This window comes from Choloepus didactylus, chromosome 16 (genome assembly GCF_015220235.1).
Source record: "Choloepus didactylus isolate mChoDid1 chromosome 16, mChoDid1.pri, whole genome shotgun sequence".
NCBI lineage: Eukaryota > Metazoa > Chordata > Mammalia > Pilosa > Megalonychidae > Choloepus > Choloepus didactylus.
In genome coordinates, this window is record NC_051322.1 from 25,480,350 (window position 1) to 25,506,038 (window position 25,689).

Consider the following 25,689-nt stretch of genomic DNA (forward strand, 5'->3'; position numbering starts at 1 on the left):
ATTTCTTATTATTTATAGTTCTGAAATAAATCTCACTTGTTCATGATGTATTAATTTTTTTTTTTGATTTTTATTGGGATTGTTCAGATACCATACAATTATCCAAAGATCCAAAGTGTACAATCAGTTGCCGCTGGTACCCTCATACAGCTATGCATCCATCACTGCACTTAATTTTTGTTCAATATTTAAAACCTTTTCATTACTCCAGACAAGAAATAAAGTGAAAGATGAAAAAAGGAAAAAAAAAAAAAAAAAAAAAAGAAAAGGAAACGCAAATCCTCCCATATCCCTAACCAAACCCCCTCAATTGTTGACTCGTAGTGTTGGTATAGTACATTTGTTACTGTTTATGAAGGAATGTTGAAATACTACTAACTATAGTATATAGTTTGCAATAGGTATATATTTCTTCCCTATATGCCCCTCTATTGTTAACTTCTAGCTGTACTGTCATGCATTTGTTCTGGTTCATGGAAGAGTTTTCTAATACTTGTACAGTTAATCATGGACATTGCCCACCATAGGATTCAGTTTTATACATTCCCATCTTTTGACCTCCAACTTTTCTTCTGGTGACATATACGACTCTGAGCTTCCCCTTTCCACCTCATTCACACACCATTTGGTGCTGTTAGTTATTCTCACATCTTGCTACTGACACCTCTGTTCATTTCCAAACATTTAAGTTCATCCCAGTTGAACATTCTGCTCATACTAAGCAACCACTCCTCATTCTTAAGCCTTGTCCTATATTTCGGTACCTTATATTTCATATCTATGAGTTTACATATTATAATTAGCTCTTATCAGTGAGACCTTGCAATATTTGTCCTTATGTGTCTGGCTTATTTCACTCAGTATATTGCCCTTGAGGTTTTGTCATCAACCCACTTTTTTTTTTTAAGATGGTTTTGTTTACACAACATACATTCCATCCTAAGTAAACAATCGATGGTTCTCTGTATCGTCACATATTTATGTGTTCACCACCTTCACCACTATCTATATAAGGGCATCTAAATTTCTTCCACAAGGCAGGAGGGAGAGTCAAAGAAGGTAGAGAGGCAAAAGAAAGAGGAAAAAAAAATGACAGCTAGGAAGTAGCAAAAGGAGAAGTAACCTTAAATCAAAGTAAAGAGTCGGACAACACCACCAATGTCAAGTGTCTAACATGTCTCCCCTACCCCTCCATCTGCATTTACCTTGGTATATCACCTTTGCTACATTAAAGGAAGCATAATACAATGATTCTGTTAGTTACAGTCTCTAGTTTACATTGATTGCATCCCTCCCCCAGTGCCTCCCCATTTTTAACACCTTGCAAGGTTGACATTTGCTTATTCTCCCTCGTAAAAGAACATATTTGTACATTTTATCACAATTGTTGAACAGTCTAGATTTCAACAAGTTACACAGTCCCATTCTTTATCTTTCCTCCTTTCTTCTGGTGTCTCACATGCTCCCAACCTTCCTCTCTCAACCGTATTCATTGTTATCTTTGTTCAGTGTACTTACATTGCTGTGCTACCATCTCCCAAAATTGTGTTCCAAACCACACACTCCTGTCTTCTCCTATCACTCTGTAGTGCTCCCTTTAGTATTTCCTGTTGGGTGGGTGTCTTGTTCACAAAGTCTCTCATTGTCTGTCGGAAAATATTTTGAGATCTCCCTCATATTTGAAGGACAGCTTTGCTGGATATAGGATTCTTGGTTAGTGGTTTTTCTCTTTCAGTATCTTAAATATATCACACCACTTCCTTCTTGCCTCCATGGTTTCTGCTGAGAGATCCACACATAGTCTTATTAAGCTTCCTTTGTATGTGATGGATTACTTTTCTCTTGCTGCTTTCAGGATTTTCTCTTTGTCTTTGACATTTGATAATCTGATTATTAAGTGTCTTGGCATAGGCCTATTCAGATCTATTATGTTTGGAGTACGCTGTGTTTCTTGGACCTGTAATTTTATGTCTTTCGTAAAAGATGGGAAATTTTCATTGATTATTTCCTCTATCATTGCCTCTGCCCCTTTTCCCTTCTCTTCTCCTTCTGGGACACCAGTGATACATACATTCTTGCACTTTGTTTCATCCTTAAGTTCCCAGAGATGTTGCTCATATTTTTTCATTCTTTTCTCCATCTGCTCCTTTGCATGCAGGCTTTTAGGTGTTTTGTTCTCCAGTTCTTCAGTGTTTTCTTCTGCCTCTTGAGATCTGCTGTTGTGTGTTTCCATTGTCTTTCATCTCTTGTGTTGTGCCTTTCATTTCCATAGATTCTACTAGTTGTTTTTTTTTGAACTTTTGATTTCTGCCTTATGTATGCCCAGTGTTTTCTTTACAGCCTCTATCTCTTTTGCAAAATATTCTCTAAACTTTTTGAATTGATTTAGCATTAGTTGTTTAAATCCCTGTATCTCGGTTGAAGTGTATGTTTGTTCCTCTGACTGAGCCATAGGTTCATTTTTCTTAGTGTAGGTTGTAATTTTCTGTTGTCTAGGCATCTGACCTCCTAGGCCACCCCAATCAGGTTTTCTCAGATGAGAACAGACCCAGGTCACAGAAGGAGGAAATATTCAGTATCTGGTTTCCCTGATGGTTTTACTTAGAGGATTGATACACCTGCGCTTTTCTGCCTGGCAGGTGCACCTGTCAGCCTGTCACTGGCTGGTGTCAGAGGGTGTAGCCTGTGGCTCTCCTCCCCCAGGCTTTGGGGTCTGGTTCCAGAAAGGCAGGCAGTAGAGCTGGGCCCCTCCCTTTCCTCTTGGGAAGCTATGCCCCCTCCAGAGAGGTCAACTGCATATCAATAAGTTCTTTGTTTCTCTGACTCTGCTGACCAAAGTGTTTTGATTTTAAAATGGCTGAGGCTGTCTTTACTGCAAAGCGCTGCGGGCTGAAAACAGCTGAGATTTTCTCCACAGAGAAAGGGACAGAAAAGCTCCCAGGTTCACCCATCAGCCAGAGATAGCACCTGATCCTCTGGGCTCCCCATCCTGAGACAGATATGTCCCCTGACTCTCCCAAGGTCAGTTGTCACCAAAAGCCTCTGTCTGCTTGTTGAGGATTCACTGTCTGTATTGAGCAGTTAACATTAAAACCCCAGTAGGAGCTGGGCTGAGAGAGTGCTGCTCTCTAGCACCGTGAGGCTTCTGTGAGGGAGGGGCTCTTGGCTCTCGGCTCTCAGCACAGGTCTGCAGTTTTACTTACAGATTTTATTCTGCGATCTCGGGCATTCCTCCCAATTCAGGTTGGTAGATGATGAGTGGACAGTCACGTTTGTCTCCCCAGTTATTCCAGGTTATTTACTAGTTTTTTGGTCATTTATGGATTGTTCCAGGGAGGGACTAACAGTCTTCCACTCCTCTCTATGCCACCATCTTAGCTCCTGATGTATTAATTTTTAATGTGTGGTTGGATTCCGTTTCTTATACTTTATTGAAGTTTTACATTAATATTCATAAATGAGATTCATCTTTTTTGATACAATCTTTGTTTGGGTTTGAGTTCTGCATTATACTGACTTCATAGAAAAAAACACAGGCTTTTCCTTCTTTTTCTGTGCTCTGGAGTAATTTAAGTATCACTGGAATTATTTGATCTTTAAAGGTTTGAAAATTTTCTGTGTAAAATCACCTTGTCCTGTTGATCTTGTGTGGGTGTGTTTCTTTAATTACTCCTCCATATCTTCTTTGGTAATTGGTGTATTTAAACCTTCTGTCTCTATTCAAGTCAGTCTTGCAAAGTTATAATTGTCTATAACATTAATTGTTTTATCTAGGAATTCAAATGGACTTACATAGAGTTAGACAAACTACTATAACATGATTTTAAAAAAATTTCCTCTGTTTGATGCTTATTTCCTGCTTGACATTTCTAATTTGGTATATTTGTATATATTTGTGATAGACTTTAGAAAACCCATCAAAGCACTAGTCATGATATCGTGAATTTATTTTAACTTTCATAATATATCTCATGGTCCAATACTCTTCCTTATTTTCTATTAATCACATTAATTTTCCCTTTAGAACACCTCTCTAGTCTACTCTTTTTATTTCTAAATTCTATCACATTCACAATTTCCTTGTTCATGTGTCCTTACATTTCTCCAGTTTTATACCCTTTCTATACACCCATCAAGAGACATATGCTATGGGGTCAAGTTCTAACTGACCTTGGAATTCTGAACTTGAAGTTCCTAAAACCTAAATTTGCTTGATGTGAGTTTGGGCTGAGAAACCTCATAATTAGGGTCAGTATGAAGCTTCTCTCTCATCCAAGACATTTTTACCTGACTTGAAAGTGCTTTGAAGTCACTCTATTTACTACTATCAATCTGTTCAGATCAGTACCTTTCAGGCATTTCCTTACTAGTGGATTGTTTCAATTCTGCAGAAGCCGGCCAAGAACAAAGCTATTTTGTCCCTAGTTGCAGCTCAGTATTGACAGGTGTTCTAAATTGAACCTTTCCGAGAAGGACAAGAAAGAAAAGGCCCAGCATGATCCCTGAAGTTCACTTGTACCCATGCATAGAAAGCAAATCCCTAACTGATGTGTGCTTAAAAACTTTGTTTAGCAGACATGACCCAAATCTCACGGTAGTTAAAGCAATTCAGACTCTTTGCCTTGTTGAGTAAAGAGTGCCTTAGAAACTTGCTATTTCAGATTGAAAGCAGCCTCTCAGAGGGCCTGTGTTTATGGGTAAAAGGTAAGTGAGGACTCTTCTCTAACCGTTGATAAGCTGAAACACCTACTAGTGAGGAGAGAGAGCCTAAAACTTCACAGCTTTCTTGGGAACTTAAAGGTGTGCGATCCCAAAGTGGGCTTGAGGTCCTGCTGTGGGCACCGGCTGGTTGAAGCTCACATGTGCTGTCACTGATCTGTGGACTCACCTTGGTGGCACAGAATGAAGACGGGGTTTGCCGTTTCTCCAGCTCCCACAAGATCGCCTTCTTTGGCTTCTCTGAATCCTGGGTGCGATGTGTGTGCAGCTCCGTGGTGAAGGCCCCAGCTTCTGACAGGTCATCTGCACCGTTGAGGGTGGAGGTGGTGAGAGACAAGGGTGAGTTCCATCATCCCCCTGGGTCCCAGTTTGCCCCCAGAAATTCCTGTCTGACCCTGCTCTACCCACTTCATGCCCATTTTTCTTTCCATAACTTGGTTCTGCTGATTTCAATTATAACACCAGGCATAAAAGCAACAGGCTATATCTGCAAGTTCATGGATACACTCCATAGTTTTCTCTACTTTATCTTTGCTTTTCTGATGCCTGTTCTTCCTGTGCACCCCCTTCATCTCTATTTGTAGTTTACCTTTTACAGCTTATCCAAATGCCAATTCCTACAACATGCCCCGATCTTAGCATCCTTCTCCAAATTCACAATGATGATTTTTCATGTTTCTTTTGACATTTACCATAATAAAAAACACAATAAGTTACTTGTGTGTTCATCTCCCTTGTTAGCCTTTAAACTTCTTGAAAGGAACAGCCATATCATAAATATCTTTGTATGTTTTTTTCAGTTTCCAATATGGTGTTTTGCCCATTGAAAATGCTTAATAAATGTTTATTGAATAATCTCTTTAAAAAAAAGCAACAAGCTAACCTAGTCTGCCTAGCCAGCTCCCACAATTGCATAAGATCTCATCTGATTAATAAATCCCTTATTCTATGTCACCCATATTGTTCTCCTTCTCTAATTGAACCCTCTCTGATATCTGAATACTTCATGTAAGGCAATAACAAGGGTTGGTGAGGATGTGGAGAAATCAGGGCCCTCATATATTGCTGGTGGGAGTATAAAATGGTGCAGCCACCTTGGAATTAATTCCTTAAAAAAGTTAAAAGTTTCCAAATGACCTAGCAATTCCACTCCTAGATATATACCCCAAATAACTGAAAACATATGTCCACAAAGAGACTTGTACACAAATGTTCATAGCAGCATGATTCATAATAGCCAAAGAGTGGAAACAACACAAATGTCTATCAGCTGATGAATGTACAAATAAAATATGGCATGTCCATATGGTGAAATATTATTTAGCCATAAAAAGAACAAAGTACTGATACATGCTACAACATGGATGCACTTTGAAAGTACCGAGCTAAGTCAAAGAAGCCAGAAACAAAAAGTCACATATTATATGATTCCATTTATTTGAAATGTCCAGAATGGGCAAATCCATAGAGACAGAAAGTAAATTAGTGTTTTCAAAGAACTTGGGTGTATGGGGGAAAGGAGGAAGAATGGGGAGTTACTGCTGAGTACAGGGTTTTTTGTTTCCTTTTTTTGTTTTTTTATTTTTGTTTGTTTTTTTGGGAGGGTGATGAAAATGTTCTGGAATTGGTAAGGATATTTGCAAACTTTGTGAATATATTAAAGACTTCTGAATTGTACACTTTAAAAGGGTAGATTTAAAGGTATATGAATTATATCTTATATCTCAATCATATTCTTATAAAAACCCAACAACCCAATAAGGTAAGAATATTATATTTCATTTTACAAATAATTTTTAACCTAGCTCCATTAGCTTGGTGTTTATTAATACTTGTTTACAATGAAGTCACCTACTTATTAGATAGTACCACGTATAGTCAAAACAATAATACCCTCTTCAAACCTAATGGAAAACGCCTCTAGAATATACTGTGGGCCTAATTCTCACAAATGAAATAATTTCCTTTTTATAAAAAACTTTGTTATTTGATAGGGTCTTGATAGTCAATTTACTGTGAAAATGGGCTTACAAATCACAACTGTGTATTTGAAACTCATTGAGAAAACCAGGGCAAGTTGGGTATCAGGGCACTGTCAAATAACAATACTGGAAAAGAACTTGTGTGCACATACAATCTGTTGGGTCCCAGATCTGGCTGATGTCAACATCTCCTGGGGAGTTTAAAGACATAAACTCCAGAGCCTCTACCCAGAGGGCGAATAAGAATCTTTGCGGGCAGGTCCCAGAACTTGGAGTTTAAAAGTTTCCTTAAGGTATGACAAAGAACAGCCAGTTAGGAAATCATTGTCACCTACCAAACTTGAAGCATGTCTACAGGGAACTATTCCTGAAGGTGGAGACTCTGTAATCTCTTTCCACAACCCATTCCAGTATAGAACAATCCACTGATAGAGAAAGAAAACCAGCATATCTAATTTGATCATATTACATTTGATTACATTGAGAGCAAGTTCCTCTTACTGCTTGCCATCAACAAATCTTAACATACAGCTAAATGACCCCTTCTTCTGCTGAAAACTGCTATTACAAAGCCTTTAACACTCTTTCCTGGCTACATATAATTTTGTTCCCTCATATATTCAAATTCTTGTTTCCTTGAAAAATTAGGAGTAGCCCCAGAACATTATAATTTTGCTCACTCAAAACCCATATAGTACATGCACTGGAGATGTTACATAAATGTTTGGGTTAAATAAACTAAGCTTTGAGAATTTTTGGAAAGATTTAGAGTTTTAGCTGAAGAGCTTTACTATCTGCCTCCAACAGTGGGCTGCATGATCTCTTTTTTTCTAAGGGAGTCATAATTTTTTTTATGCTTTCCTAGATCCTTTTAGCCAGTACTTCAGTTGAGGTGGAAGAAAAAGAAATGTAAAATCCTTGACCTTCTGTAAAATCTTAAATTGAAAGAATCTTTCGCGTATATTTCTTCCAAAATTCAAAACAACCTTGTGATATAATAAAGCAGAAATAATCCCCATTGAACAGATTAGGAAATAGACACAAATAGAACAAAGCCTTGCCTGCAATCCGTCACCAGGACCAGAAAATGCGGTTTCCTAACTGAGGGGCTCTCAAACTTGGCTGATTTTAAAACTCCCTGATTCCCAGACCACACTCCAAACCAAGACATTCTGCATCCTATTGGCAACACAAAAGCATTACGTTTTTGTTTTTTTTTTTTAATGCTCCCAAGATGATTCCAAGTGCAGCCAAGGTTGAGAAACACCGTCCAACATCCTAGTCCAGAAACCCCTCACTGCCAATGACTTCTAATACGAGCATCTGGAAGAATAGACCCTCCTCATGCAGGCACATCATTTCCTGAGATGTTCCTTTCCCACCACAGCACCTGGTTCAATGGGCTGCACAGCACCAGTCGCAGGACAACTGCTTTCCCTTGTCATGATGAGGACATGCTCTCCTCCGTGAAGGCAGTCAACCCATTCTTTTCTCTGTTCCCTTCTTGTTAGGAGGACAAGGGCATGTGTGCAGAGGGTAAAGGGCTTATAGAATTATAGGATATATAAAAGGATATTAAATTTGTATATGTAAATTGAAACTTCTATTCATGAACAATGTCTCCATATAAAGATATGATTTTAAGTTAAAGAGATGCTTATTTTGTAACTTATTTTACTATGTTTTCAGACATCAGCCTAGTAATCTTGCATATTGGGTTCATTTTCTAACTGGCTATTTTTTTGAGGAAGTCATGGCAGTATTCCACTGCTTTGCCTCATTATCTGAGAAAGGGCAAAATAACCAAAATATCTGCCCACAAACTTTGCCTCCATGAGATGCGAGGGAGCCAAATTAGATAACATGTATGGGTTCATAAGCAAGCATCTATGAAAATAAGATGACTACCATATCATTAAAATTTTATAAATTATTCTAGATAATCCACAGAGCCATGTTATCCCAAGAATATGAAAGATGAAGTCCAAGACCTCTTTAGAAAAGAATGTTGGCCAGTCATTGTTTTAGCTGATATTTAACAAGAAACATTTCATGAGTTTAATAAATGCTGGAAAAGACAGATTGTATCTGGAGAATGGAATTAGTCCAAAGAAAGTGCTTATTTGTCTCACAATGGCTCGTTCTCCATTATGTAGATGTTTATATTCATCAACATTTCTGAATTGGAATTTAATTTCTGTAATATGTATGATAGGAGGCTGAATAGAAAATAAGGCCACTCTACTTGGTTCTTAACCCTTATGTCATTGGGGGGAAAATAAACAAATGTCAAGTCCCTCATTTGTAAGTTATTTGAAGTGAGGTGAAATCCAGAAAATCTAGGTCTCTGAGTCTGACAAGTGTTCAGAGGAGACAGAAACTCATAAAATAATCAGGAGGTCTTCATGGAGGAGGTGAGATGAGAACTAGGGTTTGATGGGGAAAAAGAAGGCAGGGGGACTGGGGTGAGGAGAGCACAGGTCCAACAGGCAGAATATTCACCAAGTGTCACTGGCAACAGAAGATTCAGTTTAGAGGGAAACAGAAGAAGGGTTCTAGGGAGTCTTGGCTGATGAAGTTGGATCTGTAGGGTCAGGCATGGACCATGGTGTAATGGTAAGAGCTGGGCTTTGAAATCCATAGTCCTGGGTTTAGCTATTTACCAAGGATGCAACCACTAACCCTTGATTCCTAGTGTCTTTCTATGCAGTTTAATTATGCAAACAACTGGCTTGATGCATTCAGTCACCAGGAATTCCCCTCCACGAAATCCTCTCCACTTTTGACTTGCCAAGATATGAGAGCCATAAAAATATTTTGACCAATGATGCAATTATAATAAAAATACAAAATAATTAATCAACATACATTATTTTACAGCCTAAAATGAAGTCAGCAAATTTCTCTTAACAAAGATGGTATGGAAATCCTAAGGAAAAGGCATGGTAAATTTTAAAAAGCTGTCTTTGCCTTTACTCAACAAAACACTGGATTGTTTCAGCCACTTCATCCACTGCTGGAGTTCTGATTAAAAATACAATATGTCAACAATGACTAATTACAGTTTTAATGAGCCTATTGTTTAGTTCTCGGTGGTAACCTAATCAATTGACCATGTCTGCAACTCACCTAACATTTTCCAATATAAAATATTCATAATTTTTTCTTTGTCAACTTTCCCCCCAACTGTTACTGCTGAGAAAAGTCATCATTAGCACAAAGACATTTACAGCTCTGCCCCCCACCTTCCCCTGCTGTTCGGTGCATTTTAAAGTTGAATCAGAACAGAGCTGAAGGCAGCTTACTGGTGCCTCATCCAGAGCCTGCTGATGTTCCAACAATGGAGGAGAGAAAGTTTCCCTCCCTCTACAATGTTTGTTAACTTTAGAAGCGGTGAATACTTTCAGGCTCATAACTTTTTTGGTTGAGAAAAGTCATGAAATATTCGAAAGCGTGAGTGGATTTTTTGAAATTACACTTAAAAAAAGGATGCTACTCAGAATTCAGAATTATGTTTGCGTCCATTTTTTTTTCTTAAATCGAGAAAGGGAATTTCACATCAAAACATATTCTTCCAACTGCTCATATCCAGAGTGACAGTTCTCACTGAAAAAGAATCATGACGTCAGCCAAGAAATAAACGCCAAAAGTTGGAATTTTTATAAACTAAGATTTGTTATGACAGTTCGTATGAAATTAGCTCTGCCTGTACTCTCCAGAGTTGGTCTAAAAGGAGAAGGAAGTTTGTGGCATGCTGAAAGAACACAGCCTGGGCTGTTACATTTCATCTCTGCAAACCACTCCTGAAATCCACTCCAGACCAAGGGAATGTGACCACATTTTTCATTAATGATCAACATTTTAGCTTTTGATATCTTTAGACAAACAGACAAATATAATAACTTACTATCTTAGCTCAAAATACTCAAAGGTAAATGTTAACATTTTAGTTGGGGGAGAACCCCAATAAACTGTCTGTCACAAATAATACATTTGCTGTGCACTTTCCAGTTTACTGAGACCCATGAGTCTCAATGAAATTCTTGGGAATCAATTTCCCCAACATCAAAGAATGCTCTTCCTATATCATTTCCATCAATTTCTTAATAGAAAAATTGCAATTTCTTTCTTTCAACATCTTATTTCATAAGGTCCCATTAACCTTAACTGCACATGAGGTGTTCCTCATAGTTAAACTGAAGGTTTTCCTATTGAAACCTGAGCCCATCTCGGTAGACATTATTGTTAAAAAAAGAGACAGAATTATGAAAACAACTAAATGTTTGCAATATTAAATTTCAGAGTATAAATTCTAATTACAAATAACAAAATAGAGAAGTTTCACATTTGCTCTATTATATGTTTGCTGAATATATTAAGTTGAATGTACCAAAGCATGCATATTTTAGAGGGTTTATATTTTAGAATAAAGTTGGTACTGTACTTCTTTGATAATGTCAATCAAAAGTTAATCATCTAGTCCATATTTATACAGTTAGAAACAAAGGCTAATGTTAAGTTGACTGCCTTTCCCCTACTTAAGCAAAGTCTGGGTGGGACTATGATAATCTGTACCTTAAAATCTTCCAACATCATCTGAAAGAGCTGACTTTCCCTATGATCTAAAACAGAAACTTGTTTTATAACTCCAACTAGAGGTGAGATGTACTTGATGAATAATCACTAATGTCAGCAAATGAAATACCATATCTCATGGTAGATAGTGTTACATTTCCTTAAGCAATATAAATAAATAGGATAAAATATGCAAATAAGTATAAGGATGCATGCTGGAATATTTTTTCCCCAGCACAACAACATTGACCAAGTTATATTAGGTATTAATTGTAAAGATCAGCAGGGTTATAGTGAGCTCATACGTATACAAACACACACACAGGCACATCAAGCATATGAAGATATTAGGTCACAGTATGCATTCCCCAAAACCAATCTTCTGTTTAACCTGATATTGTCTGAAGATACATCTGCTTTGAATATTTATGGAATAAGACAAAAATATATACAATTTACAACCCAAATTTTATTAAATATGCAAATTTGGAATTTTTCTATGTCCATAATTCAAATTAGGAGAGTGAGATATTTTTTGATTGAGAATTTGGTGTTCAATCATGATTCCTTATCCCACATGCAAAAGCTACTCTAGCTATAAAAAGTGGGGTGGGGGACTATGGAAATGACTCCCAGTCTCTTTACCTGGGAATAAAGTGGTACTATTTCCTGGATGGGCAGAAGAGGACAAAGGAGAGTTCTTTGTAAAAGGAGTGTGGGGAATGTTAGGGAGCCGAGTACCCCCCACCTTGTTAAGTGGATGGGTGGGTGCCTCATGAGGTTGGACACTGTGTGGGGCACAGGATGCTTCAAAGGAAAGATCAAAAAGCTGCCTGGAGACTCTACACTATCCATAGCCCCTGATTCCTGCCTTTGACAAAAAAGGAATACAGCAAACACATTTATGGGTCATCTATATGGAGCCCACTAAACCCAGGTGAGAAGAGGAAATGAAGGAAGATAATGGAAATACATGCGAGATAGCCTAAGAACACTGAAAAGCAAATAATGAGGCTTTAGGTAAGAATAAGCTGGTAGCAGAGTTCCATTTATAAAGCAAGGATACTAATTTCTGCCAGATTCACTCACTGACTCAATTGCTCACTTACCCAGCAATCATTTTTCAGGCACCCACTATGCACTGGACACATGAGGTTTCCTGTGGGAATTGAATGGACTGATGGCACCTGCAGCTTCCACTGCTCTCCTCCTACCATGACAATGGTCACAGCCAAAGCAGCCACACCCTGGTAGCTAAGCCCAGGCCCAGCAGATGCCTGCTCTTCTGTTAATAGCCCTCCTTTCATTATCAGAAGGCTCCTAATTTGGACAAATTGTATGGTCATCCCGACAAAGAGCCTCCTAATATCCTCAGGCCTCCAGTTTTGCCCTCTCCCTATCCACTCTCCACATGACTAGCAGTTATCTTTTTAAATTGTAAGTTAGACCATGACATTCTTCCACTTAATATTTTCCAACAGCATTCCATCAAACTCCAAATAGAACCCAGATTCCTTCCTCTGGCTTACAATGTGCCATGAAATGGGGCTCTGACGAGTTCTCTACTAATTCACTGTTCTTCTAGTATTTGAAGGAGCCAAGTTTCATCCTGCCTCAGGGCCTTTGTCTTAGCTGTTCTCTCTGCCTGTAATCTCTCCTCCATTCGCACAAGCTGTCCCCTTATCTTCATTCAGTTCTCTGCCTTCTGGGACCACCAGATCTAAAGCGGGTTCCCATTTACTTTCTATGACATCGCCCTATTTTAATCCTTCGTATCACCCTTCTCCCTTGCTGACATCTGTCTTGGTTTTGGTCACTCTCTTTCCCCTCTAGAAAGCAATCTCCAGGAACACAAAACCCTTGAATGCCTTGTTCACTTTCAGGACTAGCTCAAAATAAGTGCTGAAAATGTGCTTGCAGAATACACTCACATATGCTCTGTCAAATCTAATATAATGTGGTACTGCAATAATGACTCGGCTGGGCTGGGAGAAATCAGGTTGCCTGTAAAATGAATACCTTATATAAGAAAAAGTACCTTTACCAACAAAGTTACTTTACATGCTGAATCCAAAGAAGAAACCAATCTAAAAATCACAAGTTAAATGTGAAACTACTGAATTAAAGGATGCTGATGGGTGAGTTACAATTTCCAACCCCTTTAATTCAATGGTTTCATATTTAATCTAAAATGTTTTTTTTTTTTAAGAGAGTAAAGAATTTATTGCCTACCATTGCATCTTGAGCTTTCAGAAGCATGTCCAATCAAAATATGTGATGGACGATTTGGAAGAGGTGCTAGAAGACTGTTATTTAAGTGCTCCAGGATAAGATTACTGAAAAGGGAATTTCATGGAAGAAAACCATTGGCTCAAACTCTTACTTCTACCATTGCATATGCAAAGCTGTTAAAAGAGCAAAACATTATCCTGGATATCACCTTTTGAGGATACATAATACAAACCATCTGAACTCCGAATAAAAGCAAGAAACATGTTTTAAAGGTATAACATTGCTGGTGTTTCAAGAAAAAATTTTCACAATAAGATGAAAATAAATCAGATTATATGCAAACTGGAAGACAAAGCCATTGTTTTTACTTTGAACTTGATTCTTCCACAGTTGATAAATTAATTGCCCTGTAAGGGACTGGACTCCAGGAGAAGGTCTGCCAGTGGGCAAATTTAAGTCATGTCAATTTTCAAAACCTCTAGAATAGGGATCTTGTGGCAGATGAGGAAATTTTGAACTTAATCTACCTGCTTTATTTTTTTTTTTACCTCCACATATTTCTAAAAACAGGGTTATGGTTAATCTCCCCCGTGTGATACAAAAGCAAACTAATAGAAACCTCTTGTGTTTTCCCACATTTTTTCCCCCATAGTTGCTCTCTCAAAGTGGTCTCTGTAGACAGCTTTTTGAGGTGTATTGAAATATCTTCCTGGCTTCCAGCGTTTGTCCAGCCACAGTGCCCCAAACTCTCATGAAATCCTCATGAAAATACCTATTCCTCAAGGGTCTAGTGGAAAAAAGTAATGTTAACTGGATTAGAGCAAGAAGTCAACAAAAGGTAATATATTAACTAGTCCACTCAGTGTTGATTAGGTTAATTCATTTAACCTGTTACCTTTCTCAGTCACCAAGAGTCTTCCAAGGCAAGTTCTGATAAGTGGAGTACCTGATAAAGAAAGGCACAACATACGTTGTTGAATGGATAATGAAAAAAAAAAAGGATTAAAAAAGGACATACGGAAATTCCTGAATGGGAAAGGAGAGGAAAAACTTACTTGAATAAGGTCAATGGGCCAATGGAGGGACACTAAAAAAAAGGGTGTGGGGGGGAGTTCCAAAGAAAATCCCATCTCCCCTCCCTCACAATTTTATTCATAGCTGGCCTTAAAGATGTCATAACAAATTCTAAATATCTGTACAGCAACTGGTCTCAGCCCACAATTGTTAAGCTCCTCAGATTCTAAAACCTATTGTAAATCATTAACTTGGGAAAACCACTCTGCCCTTTACCAGTGGCATTTAATTTCATCTATAATAATCTGTACTTTTGCTAACACAGTAAGTCTAAAGCTATATATACTGAAAGGGGATACAATAAAGTGGTGGGGAAGGAAACAGGTTATATCAAACAGCTCAACTAGAATTTATAAAGATATATTACTAGATTCCAGATGTAAAGGAAGTTGCAGGCATAAAGCTATAAAGTTATGCAAATGAAAGTGGAATGAAGAAAGAAGATGAAGTAAAGTGAAAATGCCAGAAGGAAGATAATGAAGAGTCTGGGGTGGACAAAGGGGATTTTTTGAAAATCTTTACAAAGAGCAACTCATCATTCTGAACTTATAAGGCTAGTCTTTCAATCCAATGGAGGTTTACTTACAGGCCACATGAAGAGAACCCACTGAACATGTGTGAAAACACAGGCAAGTTTAAGATACTTCTCAAAAAGACAGAATCAAGGAACTTCACACTGATGGGTAGAGATAAGAGAAACATTAAGAAGTTATCCTGGTTTCCAATTTTCTCCTTTTTTCATAGCTCTTAGGACAAACTATACCAGAAAAAAGTCTTTGTTGCTGCCACAGCATTACCCTTCAGATTCTGGGCCAAGATCCAATTCCAAACTACTGGAAACAGTCAAATTGTAATTTCACAGATATATTTCTTTATTGCTTTTATTTTTTTATTTTTTTCATTTTTTAGCAAGTCCACACTTGCCACAGACTGTTAGGCATCAAGCTCTCCTTGAAATTCACCAGACTTTAAAGCATTCTTTCCTGTTTACTTTTTGTTAGAAGTTACAATTTCAAGTTTAGTTGACCTTCAAAAGATCTTCTATGTGAACTAAATGTCAAAATTAAAAGAATTTAAGATCTCATTGCAGCTTTACTGTCTCAGATTCCTGTATGATAACTGTGTATGCAAATAGAGTACCCACTTATATCCCTGCATTGCCAAACTACCCAGGACACAGAATATTGTGTTTTGAAAGAGAATGCCAAGACAGTTCAACAAATATTTACTGAAAACCAACTACATGCAAGTGCTGGAAATATAAAGACAGATGAACATTAGCAATTAAGATAGGAAAAGAATTCAGTTTCTTCTCTCCTTCCTGAATCTACTCCTTAAATTTGTGGGACAATATCCTTACCAGGAAATAACTTTGAAACAGATACATCATGTTCTCCGTTGTAGAACCTAGAATGGTTTTGCTGTCTGTCTCTACATTATGCACTTCATAAAACACATAGATAAAGGAAGAGAAAGTAAATATTTGGCATGTCCAGGAACAAGTTATCCACCCCTTGTGAGTTTTCATTTTAGTCACACATCAAGACATGGATATGATATACACGTAATTTGAGTGGAAAGATAAGGTTCATTAGCAAAAGACACTACTTACTTTTACCCTAAACCACAACTCTTTTTTTTTTCATAAGCCCTTACTGCTCAGGTGATCCAGGACAGGTGAACCAACAAACACAAAATCCAGAACCACCTGGTAAAGGCTTGAATAGAGAGCAAAGAAATTTGAGCCCAAAGGAATTTTACCTGTTGTTTCTCTCTGCTGGCTCTCTCTAAGATAGCTGCTGAGAAATAGAAACAGCTGTTCTGAATTTTTTTTTTTTAATTAAAAGTAGGAGTTTCTACATAATCCTAGGAAATGTGGAGTCTTAAAATTAGGCCAGGGTGAGATATGACCTTAGCAAGATGCTGGGGGTCAGACATGTGATTTGAAATCCCAGCTCCTCCTCTAATTACTAATTTATTCAACCTGGGTCTCAGATTCCTGCTGTAAATGGGGGCAGGGGCATAGGGTTGTTGCAAGGATTATGTCATGCAGAATATATGAAACACCTGGCATCAGGAGGCAGAGTATAAAAACACACAGGCAAAGACGAGACACCAGGTAGGTGGAAATGATCTCTCGCTATAAAGCACTGTCTGCATCATTTACTTGCAACAGACAATCAACATCAGTGATATTTCTCATTTTGTGCCTCATCCTAAACAGAGAATGACTACAATAAAGAAATCTGTCATTGGTCAACCTGTGCTTACCTAAAACCCTTAGGAGCGCCCAAGTCTTATGAAGAAGAGAAGCAACATAAAATAGAGTTTCTGCTCTAAAGAGCTTTAGCCTTAAGAACTGATCTTGAGTGTTATATTGTTAGGTAAAAATGGGAGTATACATTTGTCAGAACTCCCCAATCAGTACACTTTAAATGGGTGCATTTTGTGTGTGTGTGTAAATTGTAGCTCAATAGAAGATGAACACTGAAAAAAAACACCATTGTCCAAGTACCACTCCTGGAGATTCTCATGAAATGGTCTGGAGTTTGGCTTGGACATGGGGCGTTTAAAAAGAATCCCAGGTGATTCTAATGTAAAAAAAGGTCAAAAACAAAAAGTAAACAAGGTGCCAACTAGTGAGACGAGTAATTTAAAATTACCAGATTTAGCAAATAAAAATACAAGACTTCCAGTTAGATTAAAATCTCAGATAGAACAACAAAAATTTGTTTCAGTATTTACATATGTCCCAATATTGCACATTTAACTGGACATCCTGTATATTATCTGGCAGCTGTAAAGAGTCTGCTAACTTTTGTGCACAAAAGGAGGGCAGAAAAATATATATATACTTGTTTATTTAAACATAACAATACATTTTGAAGGTTTGCTTATGGGGAAGGGAACTGGGGCAGGAGGCAAGGAAGGGAAGAACATTTTTCACTATATTCTTTCTGTGCCTTTTGAATTTTAAACCACACTAATGTATTACATATTTAAGAGATAAATAAAATTGTAAAATTTAAAAATAAATAATTTCTAAAAAGAACTAAGAATCGAGAGAGGGAGACAAAACTAACGCATGTCATGTAATTAGAAAACAGAAGTGATAGGAAATTGCTCAAATACTTTATTCTATTTTACTCTGATTTTTCAGTGAACTTAGACTATAAGTAGAATTACTATTAACAATCACTAGTTGAATTGCCAGATTATAATTAGAATTAATACTAACAACCACTTGTTGAATTGCTCTTGTGCTAAGCACTTCACATATATTAGTTACTTCAATCCTCTTGATAACCCTTGTAGGTTTTACAAATGAAGAAACTGAAACTCAGAAAGGTTGAGTGACTTATCCAAGGCCACACAGCTAGTGATTGGCAGGGCTGGGGATTTAATTCAGCTCCATAAAAATCCTCAACTTGTTGCTTTTAAACACAACACAATATTGTTTTCCAGAGTATGCATTCCTATGGTCAGAAAATTTATCTTTAGGCATGAAAATGAAGACAAGAAGGAAGAACAATGAGTAAACACTTTCAAATACTAATATCATTCACCAAGCTATAAGACATGATAGATCTGTAAGTTTTGGTTTGTTTCTCAGTAAATACATAGGTATACTGCACTTTATACAGTGTTCATGTTCCAGGAAAGTTATTTATAAACGGTATTGATACAAATGTAATCACATTTAGAATGAAATTGAGAATCTGCTTTTTTAGACAAAACCTCTGATAAATTATTTTTTTAGAAAGCAAAATATTTTTGTTATATCACTGACCCTGATTCATTTGTTTTGGGACAGAGCACACAATAGATAATCCAGGAGTTTTCCAATTAACTTTCAGAGTTGGGGTCTTAATGGTTTGCATGTAAACAGAGCACTTTTGCTAAATTACAAAGAATTTAACTATTATATTAAGTCTCTAACTCAAGCCTACCTTTAGCTAATTTACTGTTTCAAAAGTATGAGTAAATATTTGCCAGGTAGAGGCGGAATCTCACAGAACTTATCAAACCAGTACTATTTTCATAGCTTATCAGAGACAAGAATATGTTAGAGGGCTATTTAGTTTTCTTTTGTGAAAGAAGGATTTTAAAAGATTTCTCCAAACTCTATTCTATACATTCCCAAGTGATCTACCTGCTTTATACTGCAGAGTGGGTTTGTGAAGTGAGATCAAAAGCTATCATCCCACTGAGAAGAGGGCCACAGACTTCCTGAAGGGTGTTTGGGATTTCTGACAGACAGGATGGCCGTTAGGCAACTAGCCTGTCGCAGCCCTCTCCAGCCTCGTGCAACCGAAGTGGGGTGCCGGAAGCTTATGGCACGCCTTGACCTCACCATGTTCAAACTCTGTACTGACTTTCTCCCATCATACATCAACACGCCTGAGCCACCAGTATTATGAGTCCAGATTTGGCTTTTTTTAGAAACAGCTCAGCAATGGACATTTAAAACTCTGCCCCAGAGATGCTGTTGGCAGGCAGTGGCTCCATTGTCAGTGTCACCATTTTGGATAGCAGTATTTGGGCCATTATAGGAATATTCTATTTATCTTCTTCTTCATTTCTTATAAAAGTGATCACCTTGAAAGAACAAAATTGAAGAACACATATAAAATGCTAGATATACATCATCCAAGAGTGTGTCTAAAAAGCAATGAGTAACCGAGGATTTTATATTACTTTTAACTCCCTGGGAACAGACATCCCTCTGCCACTCTGCCCCCTTCCCCCATAAGATTAAAACTATTTTTTTTAAATATTTTCGTATGTTTGAATCAGTAGACATTTTCCAGAATGCATTACGTATAAGGGTAGGGCAGTGGATGCAGTTAATCTGCATAAAGCCCATATTATTTCTGTAAAATCAGATTGCATTTCCATTTAATTGTATTTGTTATATCTAATTGAATCAAATTGTTTTGTTTACTCTTCTTAATTTAAAAAATAGGGAAACTAAACTGTATGTATATTTTATAAATTACGAGATTTTTAAAAATCTTTTTTTCCCTCAGTTTTCCCAAGCCTCATTTTGCCCTGCCTGTGAGCAGCCTGTTCTTGTTTAAACAGCTCTTTATCTAGAGTCTGGAGAAACATATATACATTTATTTATTAATAAATCTCATGAGTTTTTCCCAATTAATATTTGAATGATATGAAGGACAAGACAATATAAAAATCTCTATAAGAAAAATTGCTGATAATACAGAGTTATGAAAGAGCCACCCATACTTATTTTTCTGATTTCTGACAAGACTTGAGTTAATAATGACATTTGGAAAAATCTGGACAAATTAAGCTCAAGAATTTGGGCATCAATAATCAATCCATGAAATATGTGTAGGGAGGTTTAAAAGAGTTTATAAACTTTCGCTGAATCTTTTTCTTTTTTTTTTCCTTAATGTTTCCTAACTCACTATGTGAGCCCCAACTTTGCACCTTCCTCCAAATCATATCAGAAAATTCATATCATGTGTGATAGAATTAATGAAGAATTAAAAACAGGCATGAATAGTTAAAAGACACAAGGACTTGGAGGGGGCAGTTCAGGTATACCGAGCCTCATAATTAGCATATTTCTAATTAACATCTCATTGCTAATTGGAGTAGCCTGTTATGGGTTAGAAGCCATAACTTTCCTCATTTTTCTGGGCTGCCCCTTGTTGACGCTCTAATTCATAGGAAAATATAGATATTATCTTATTATAGTGATTTTAGAGATACAGCCTGCACAAACGTATCTCCCCCTTCCACTTGCCAGGTAACTGGGTATTTCCACCATTAAAACAATTTCATCTGAAGCGCTTTGGAATGCAACTGTTAGCATAACATTCATGAGTGATAATGCTGCATTTCATGTCAGAACCCATACAGTACTTTAGATCTCTGTAGAAATGCCTCCATAGACAAACAGGCATTAGTGCCTTGGCCTTTGTTATTGTCAACAGAAAAACAATCATATAAAGTCCATGGCTGCATCATTTATAAAATTGCATTAAAAATATTGTCCATTGTGTGCTTTGCGCAATTAAGTAGTGGAATGACTTTTCTTCTAATTCTGTGGCTCTGATTTTTCCTGTCCTTCATTTGAACTGTGGTCAAAGCTACTGGATATGCAATGAAGGGCTATACCACAAGAACTCTTAGGATATAATAATAGAAAAGTGTCTCTTCCAAAAATTGGTACACTGACCTTAGTTTGGTAAGAAAGTTATGGTACTCATTACCCTTTTTTGCCTCTGCTGCCAGGGAGCTCGGGGTTCAGTATTTTGTTCACATGTAATAACCAGCAAAGTTTCTCTGGTTCAGCTGCTTCCCCTTCCCTCCACTTCTGTACTGTATTGCTCAATTCTTACTTGTTATTTTAATCTTCCTTTAGGCACCTGACTGCATTTGTATTCCTAATCCTAAATTATTTCAAATCCTTTTATGGGAGAAAGTGATATAAAGAATGAATGTTACCTTGAAATTAACATTATTATAGACACTCTTTCGTCCCTCACCACAGCCATCTCAGGATGGTGGGATGACTTTTTTCTAATTCTGCTTGGCTCTTATTCTTTCTCACTTTCATTTGAACTGTACTCCTAGGCCCTTTTGGATGAGTAATCAACACAAATTTCAGCATGTGATGGGTGGTTGCTCCAATATTCCATATTTTTAAAAAATTAAATATTTTAATCTAGATTATCTTGAAAAGGAAGGCTATGTATAGCTCCATTTTGGCCAATGTATAGAATTTGAAGAAATATTTCAAAGAACACTTCATCTTTAACATTTATTTCATATTTCAAAAGAACAAAAATAATTCTCAGATTAGTATATGATTTCTTATTAGAGAATTTTTAGATTTACAGAAAACTCATGCATAACTTATGGAGTTCCTATATACCATTCTATTATTAACACCTTGTATGTGTGGTACATTTGTTACAATTCACGAAGGAACATTTTTATAATTCTATTAACTTTAGTCCATCATTTACAATAGGGTTCACTGTGTAGTATATGATACTTTAAAGTGTTAGAATCAAGTGTGTTAGCTAGATGGAGCTGAAGGTTAGAACATGTCTGATTTCCAAATAAGCCAGTTTGCTCTGGTTTATTTTACACTAGTTTGACATCGATCCCCTGGCCCAGCTGATTTGTAGCAAATACATACCAGTGGGGCTTAAATTTTCCTACTTATTCGGATTGGTCAGCAGGTGCCATGCTAGATGTTAGATGCTTTAGAGTCACCGTTGGGGAATCAGGGAAGAAACAGGAAGATGACTGTGAATCCCTCCCTGACACCATTTTAAAAACAACTACAAGGGTGAGTTCTTACAGTGAGTCAGAAGCATTGTCTTAATATAGGGCAGTTCACAACTGCTGAAACAAAAGACTGAGTTTTAAAGAAAGTCAAGAATTATAGAATGCTGTTACCACCAAACTGCAACAGTATCAACTGTGCAGGGCACAAATTTATTTTAGTGCCTTTCTGAGCCTCAATCATCAGAGAAAGCTTTACCACAAACTCGAGTCAAGTTATGTTACCTACTGACACAATACCCAATGACAATGATAGAAGTGAATTTGAATGATAGTGACTGACTTTATAGAGGTTTACAATTTCTGTTCATTAAACAATAACAATGAAAATACAAGAAATCAACAAATATTTCGGCCTGAAACTAGCAAATATAAGTTGAAAGAGTTAGTTGTAGCAGTTCTCCAATTAAGAATATTTTTATATAGGCATATTGCTCTTGATAGTAGATAGAGGAGACCTTAACGGCAATGGGCAGCTTAAAATGTATTGTAGTCCATGTTTTCATTTCTGTTTTGACCCACAGGAGAAAAGGATTTCTAACTATCCTATTGATATGTTACCAATGGTTATTTTCTTTGTCTTTCTTGGTATCATCTAAGCTCTAATGGACTTGCGAATGTCTTGATAAACCAGGTTATACGTAAAACTCAGTTGAAAATATCTATCCAAATTTCTTTCCACAGATAAAGCCTTATAGAGATCTTTATCTGAAAAACAGTTAAAAAAACCTCATGTTCTTAAAAAGAGGCCAGAAACAATTTTGGTGCATTTAATCAAGTGTCTCACTAAGAACGCAAAGAAAAACTCATAAAATCTTTCTAAGAATTGTGGTAGTTATCTGAGCTAGGCTTTCCTTATGATGGAATAAATAAGAAACTGTTTAATATCCTTCCTTACAAACAAGTGGCCAAGTACTTTACTTCAGTTTTCTAAATTTCACTGACTTGAAATTAATTATTGTTTGGAGAAAGCCAAGTACAGATAAAAAAAAAAATCCAGGACTGAATTTTCCATAATGAACTAATTCATTTTACATAGGGCTGTTTCTTGCATAGTCTGCAAAAAAAAGCCATTAAACACTTGACCTAACTTGTTACTTGACAACACTTCCAAACATGTTAGTGTGGTGAATACTGGACTCCATTTTGCTTACTATGTTCGATAAGGCAGGATGTATGTGTCTCTAAGGAAAGTCAAGCTATTATTTCTTTGTGTTTGCTGTGAACTGTCCCAATCCTCATTCTGGAAGCATTTTATTTTATGTAATAAGTCTGTTTCTCTAGGCTGGCAGGCTGGAAACTGGACTGAATAGTATGTTGGGGTCTATTTCTGAAGGTAACAACTCAGGGCAAAATGGTGTTAGGGATTACTCTAAATTACTGATTTATAATCAACTGAGAGATCCTTTATTCTCAGGTATCTATGAGGTTGGCCATTTTGTTTGCAATTGTAGAAGTGTTTGGGGACGTTTCAGTTATTTACAAGCTTGCCTCTTATACTAGCAGTTGGCTGAGGTTGGCATAGAAAAATGCCACCATTTCCTGGTGGAAAAACTGCTCAGGCTGGTTGATCGGTTCCTACTGCTTTAGTCTACAGACTTACCACAGCGTCTACTAGCTCATCAGCTGTATCTGCGTTCACACTCGTAAAATATTTACCCCACAGACAGGACAAGAATTACTGTTTTGATTGGGACTAAAGTTCTCTTTTCCCCAAATTGTTTCCCTACAACTCTATTCTGAAGCCTGGAACTTCTAACATTAGACATGCCTTCGGGTTTTTGTTACATGTTCAAAAAGCAAATATGCTTACTGGGAAGAGTATATAATTCATTAAGCTCTTTTCAGCCATTGCTACTTTAGTGGAAATTAATTCACTACAAAGACTGGTCGACAAATCCTCAGCTTTCTAACCTGGGAGCAACACAATGGTACCAAGTATGGGAGAAGAAAAGTGGGTTCTTAGAGGAAGTTCTGAGAAAAGTCAAATTTATCAAAGATCTGCCTTTCAAAAAATTTCTTTGCTCCACCCTCAATGAATGTCAAAGAGAAAAAAGACTGAAGTGGACAATCTTACCTCTATGATTAAATAAGCTTCTAATTAAATTATTTGCCCACATGGGAGGTTAGGGGCCTTGGGGAACGTTTAGCCTTATTAAAATCTTCATTATTTCCAATTAAGTAAGAGAACCTTAAGATACATTGTTTCTCTGAAAAATCTGCCAAGAAACTGTCTCTTGTTTTTTAAGTTTCATGACCAAAGTAAATATTCTTAATATTTTGTATTTACACATAGTCACTATTGCTACAGTATATAGTTCTGGAAACTCATCACTGGAATGGATATCATACAAATATCCTCTCTCCTCTTTGATTCTAATATCAGTTCATTTCAGATTGAATTAAAGTTGTTAATTTTAAAGTCATAGCGATAAAACGATATTTGCTGCTGAAAAAATAAATTACTGTTCAATATCCAATCTACTCCTTAGACTTTCCTTGATTAGTGTTGGCATTTGAAATATACTCTCAGTATCTGTAGGTGATAGATAATATATCATATAATGATTAAAACTTTACTTATGCCTTTATATATTCTTTTCCTTGGGATCTTCTGGGTTGGAGACAACCTGAATTGTTGGCTAGATCAACCAATTCAGTTTTATCTTTAAATGGTTCTTTAGGCCAACTCTGGAAATTGTGTTTAAGGAAACTAGACTCAGAAAGACTGGCTAGAGTGGGAGAAATGTTGGTTTACTTTAATCCTCTTTTATATTTGTCATGCTTTGACATATACACTCTATGAATGTTCTAAAGCTTCACAAGTTATATGTAAAAAAGTATTCCAAACAGGAAGGAATAAAAAAAAAAAAAAAGTAGAGTTCACAAAGTTGTTTGGTTTAAAACAAGTTTTCAAACTTCCGATTATTTTTACTCAATGACCTAGATGCGAAAATTGGTGTATTCAGTGAATACATGCTTTTGGGGATAATATTTCAAAGCTGAGAATGATGGCACTTATTGTCAGTCTTTATTTAAGGGTTTAATATCAATGCAGCTTTTCACCTCAACACCCAAGTCCCTTTTTCTGCATGATAAATATTACACCCTCACATAAGTCCCAGTACTCTGCAAAACAGGAGATTTGTGCCCAAACTGTCAGTTTATCTAGAGTCAAAACCCAAACAAGAAAAAACACACTGATCTTTCCCAACGGAATATGAAATATTGATGAATTTCCAGAGGGGGATAATTGAGAAGATTCACAGTTGGATAATAGTTCTTGAATAATGGAAGTAACCAAATGCTTGAATGAAAAAACCAAGAGGATTAAAGACAACATGGTTCCAATTAGAAATCTTGACTAGGATTTTTGTAGACACGGATTATGTGTCTAACTCACAGATGAGTCATTTAAATATATTTTAGGATTTTTCTTCTCTATAATAATCACATGAATAACTATGCTATTGACATACTATAAGGAGCTTTTATGAGAAAAATATTTGTTCAGAACTAGATATCTCAAATGATGTTTCACAACAGAGAAAGCTTTGCACACCTAGAATTCAGAAGGCACATGAAGAACCTCTCAACTGGATAAGTAGACATGTAGTATGCTCACACGCTAATTGTTTACTAATCAGAAATACTTGTGGTGGAGAATGGGAGGCAGCCAGAAGGTCATATAAAGAATTTCCCCTAATTTAACAACAATAACAATAACAATAATGATACATATCTATAATTAGGTGTATAACCTTACATTTTTCCCAAGTCC

General features: G+C 36.7%; 1 protein-coding gene across 4 annotated transcripts in view; it reads right to left on the reverse strand.

Annotated features, from left to right (window-relative positions):
• RAB27B (RAB27B, member RAS oncogene family) overlaps window positions 1-25,689 on the reverse strand; it is a 54,716-nt gene that overhangs the window by 20,936 nt on the left and 8,091 nt on the right. Inside the window, exons 1-2 of one of the 4 annotated variants that reach the window (XM_037806242.1) lie at window positions 12,386-12,536; window positions 4,889-5,022 (exon numbers count right to left, since the gene is read on the reverse strand). The exons of 1 other annotated variant lie outside the window; for it this stretch is intronic. In XM_037806242.1, the coding sequence (XP_037662170.1) occupies window positions 4,889-5,022; window positions 12,386-12,493 (242 nt within the window). In that variant the 5' untranslated portion in view covers window positions 12,494-12,536. Of the gene's footprint in view, window positions 1-4,888; window positions 5,023-12,385; window positions 12,537-25,689 lie in introns of those variants that run through there. 2 more of the 4 variants (XM_037806243.1, XM_037806244.1) reach the window with 2 other exon arrangements.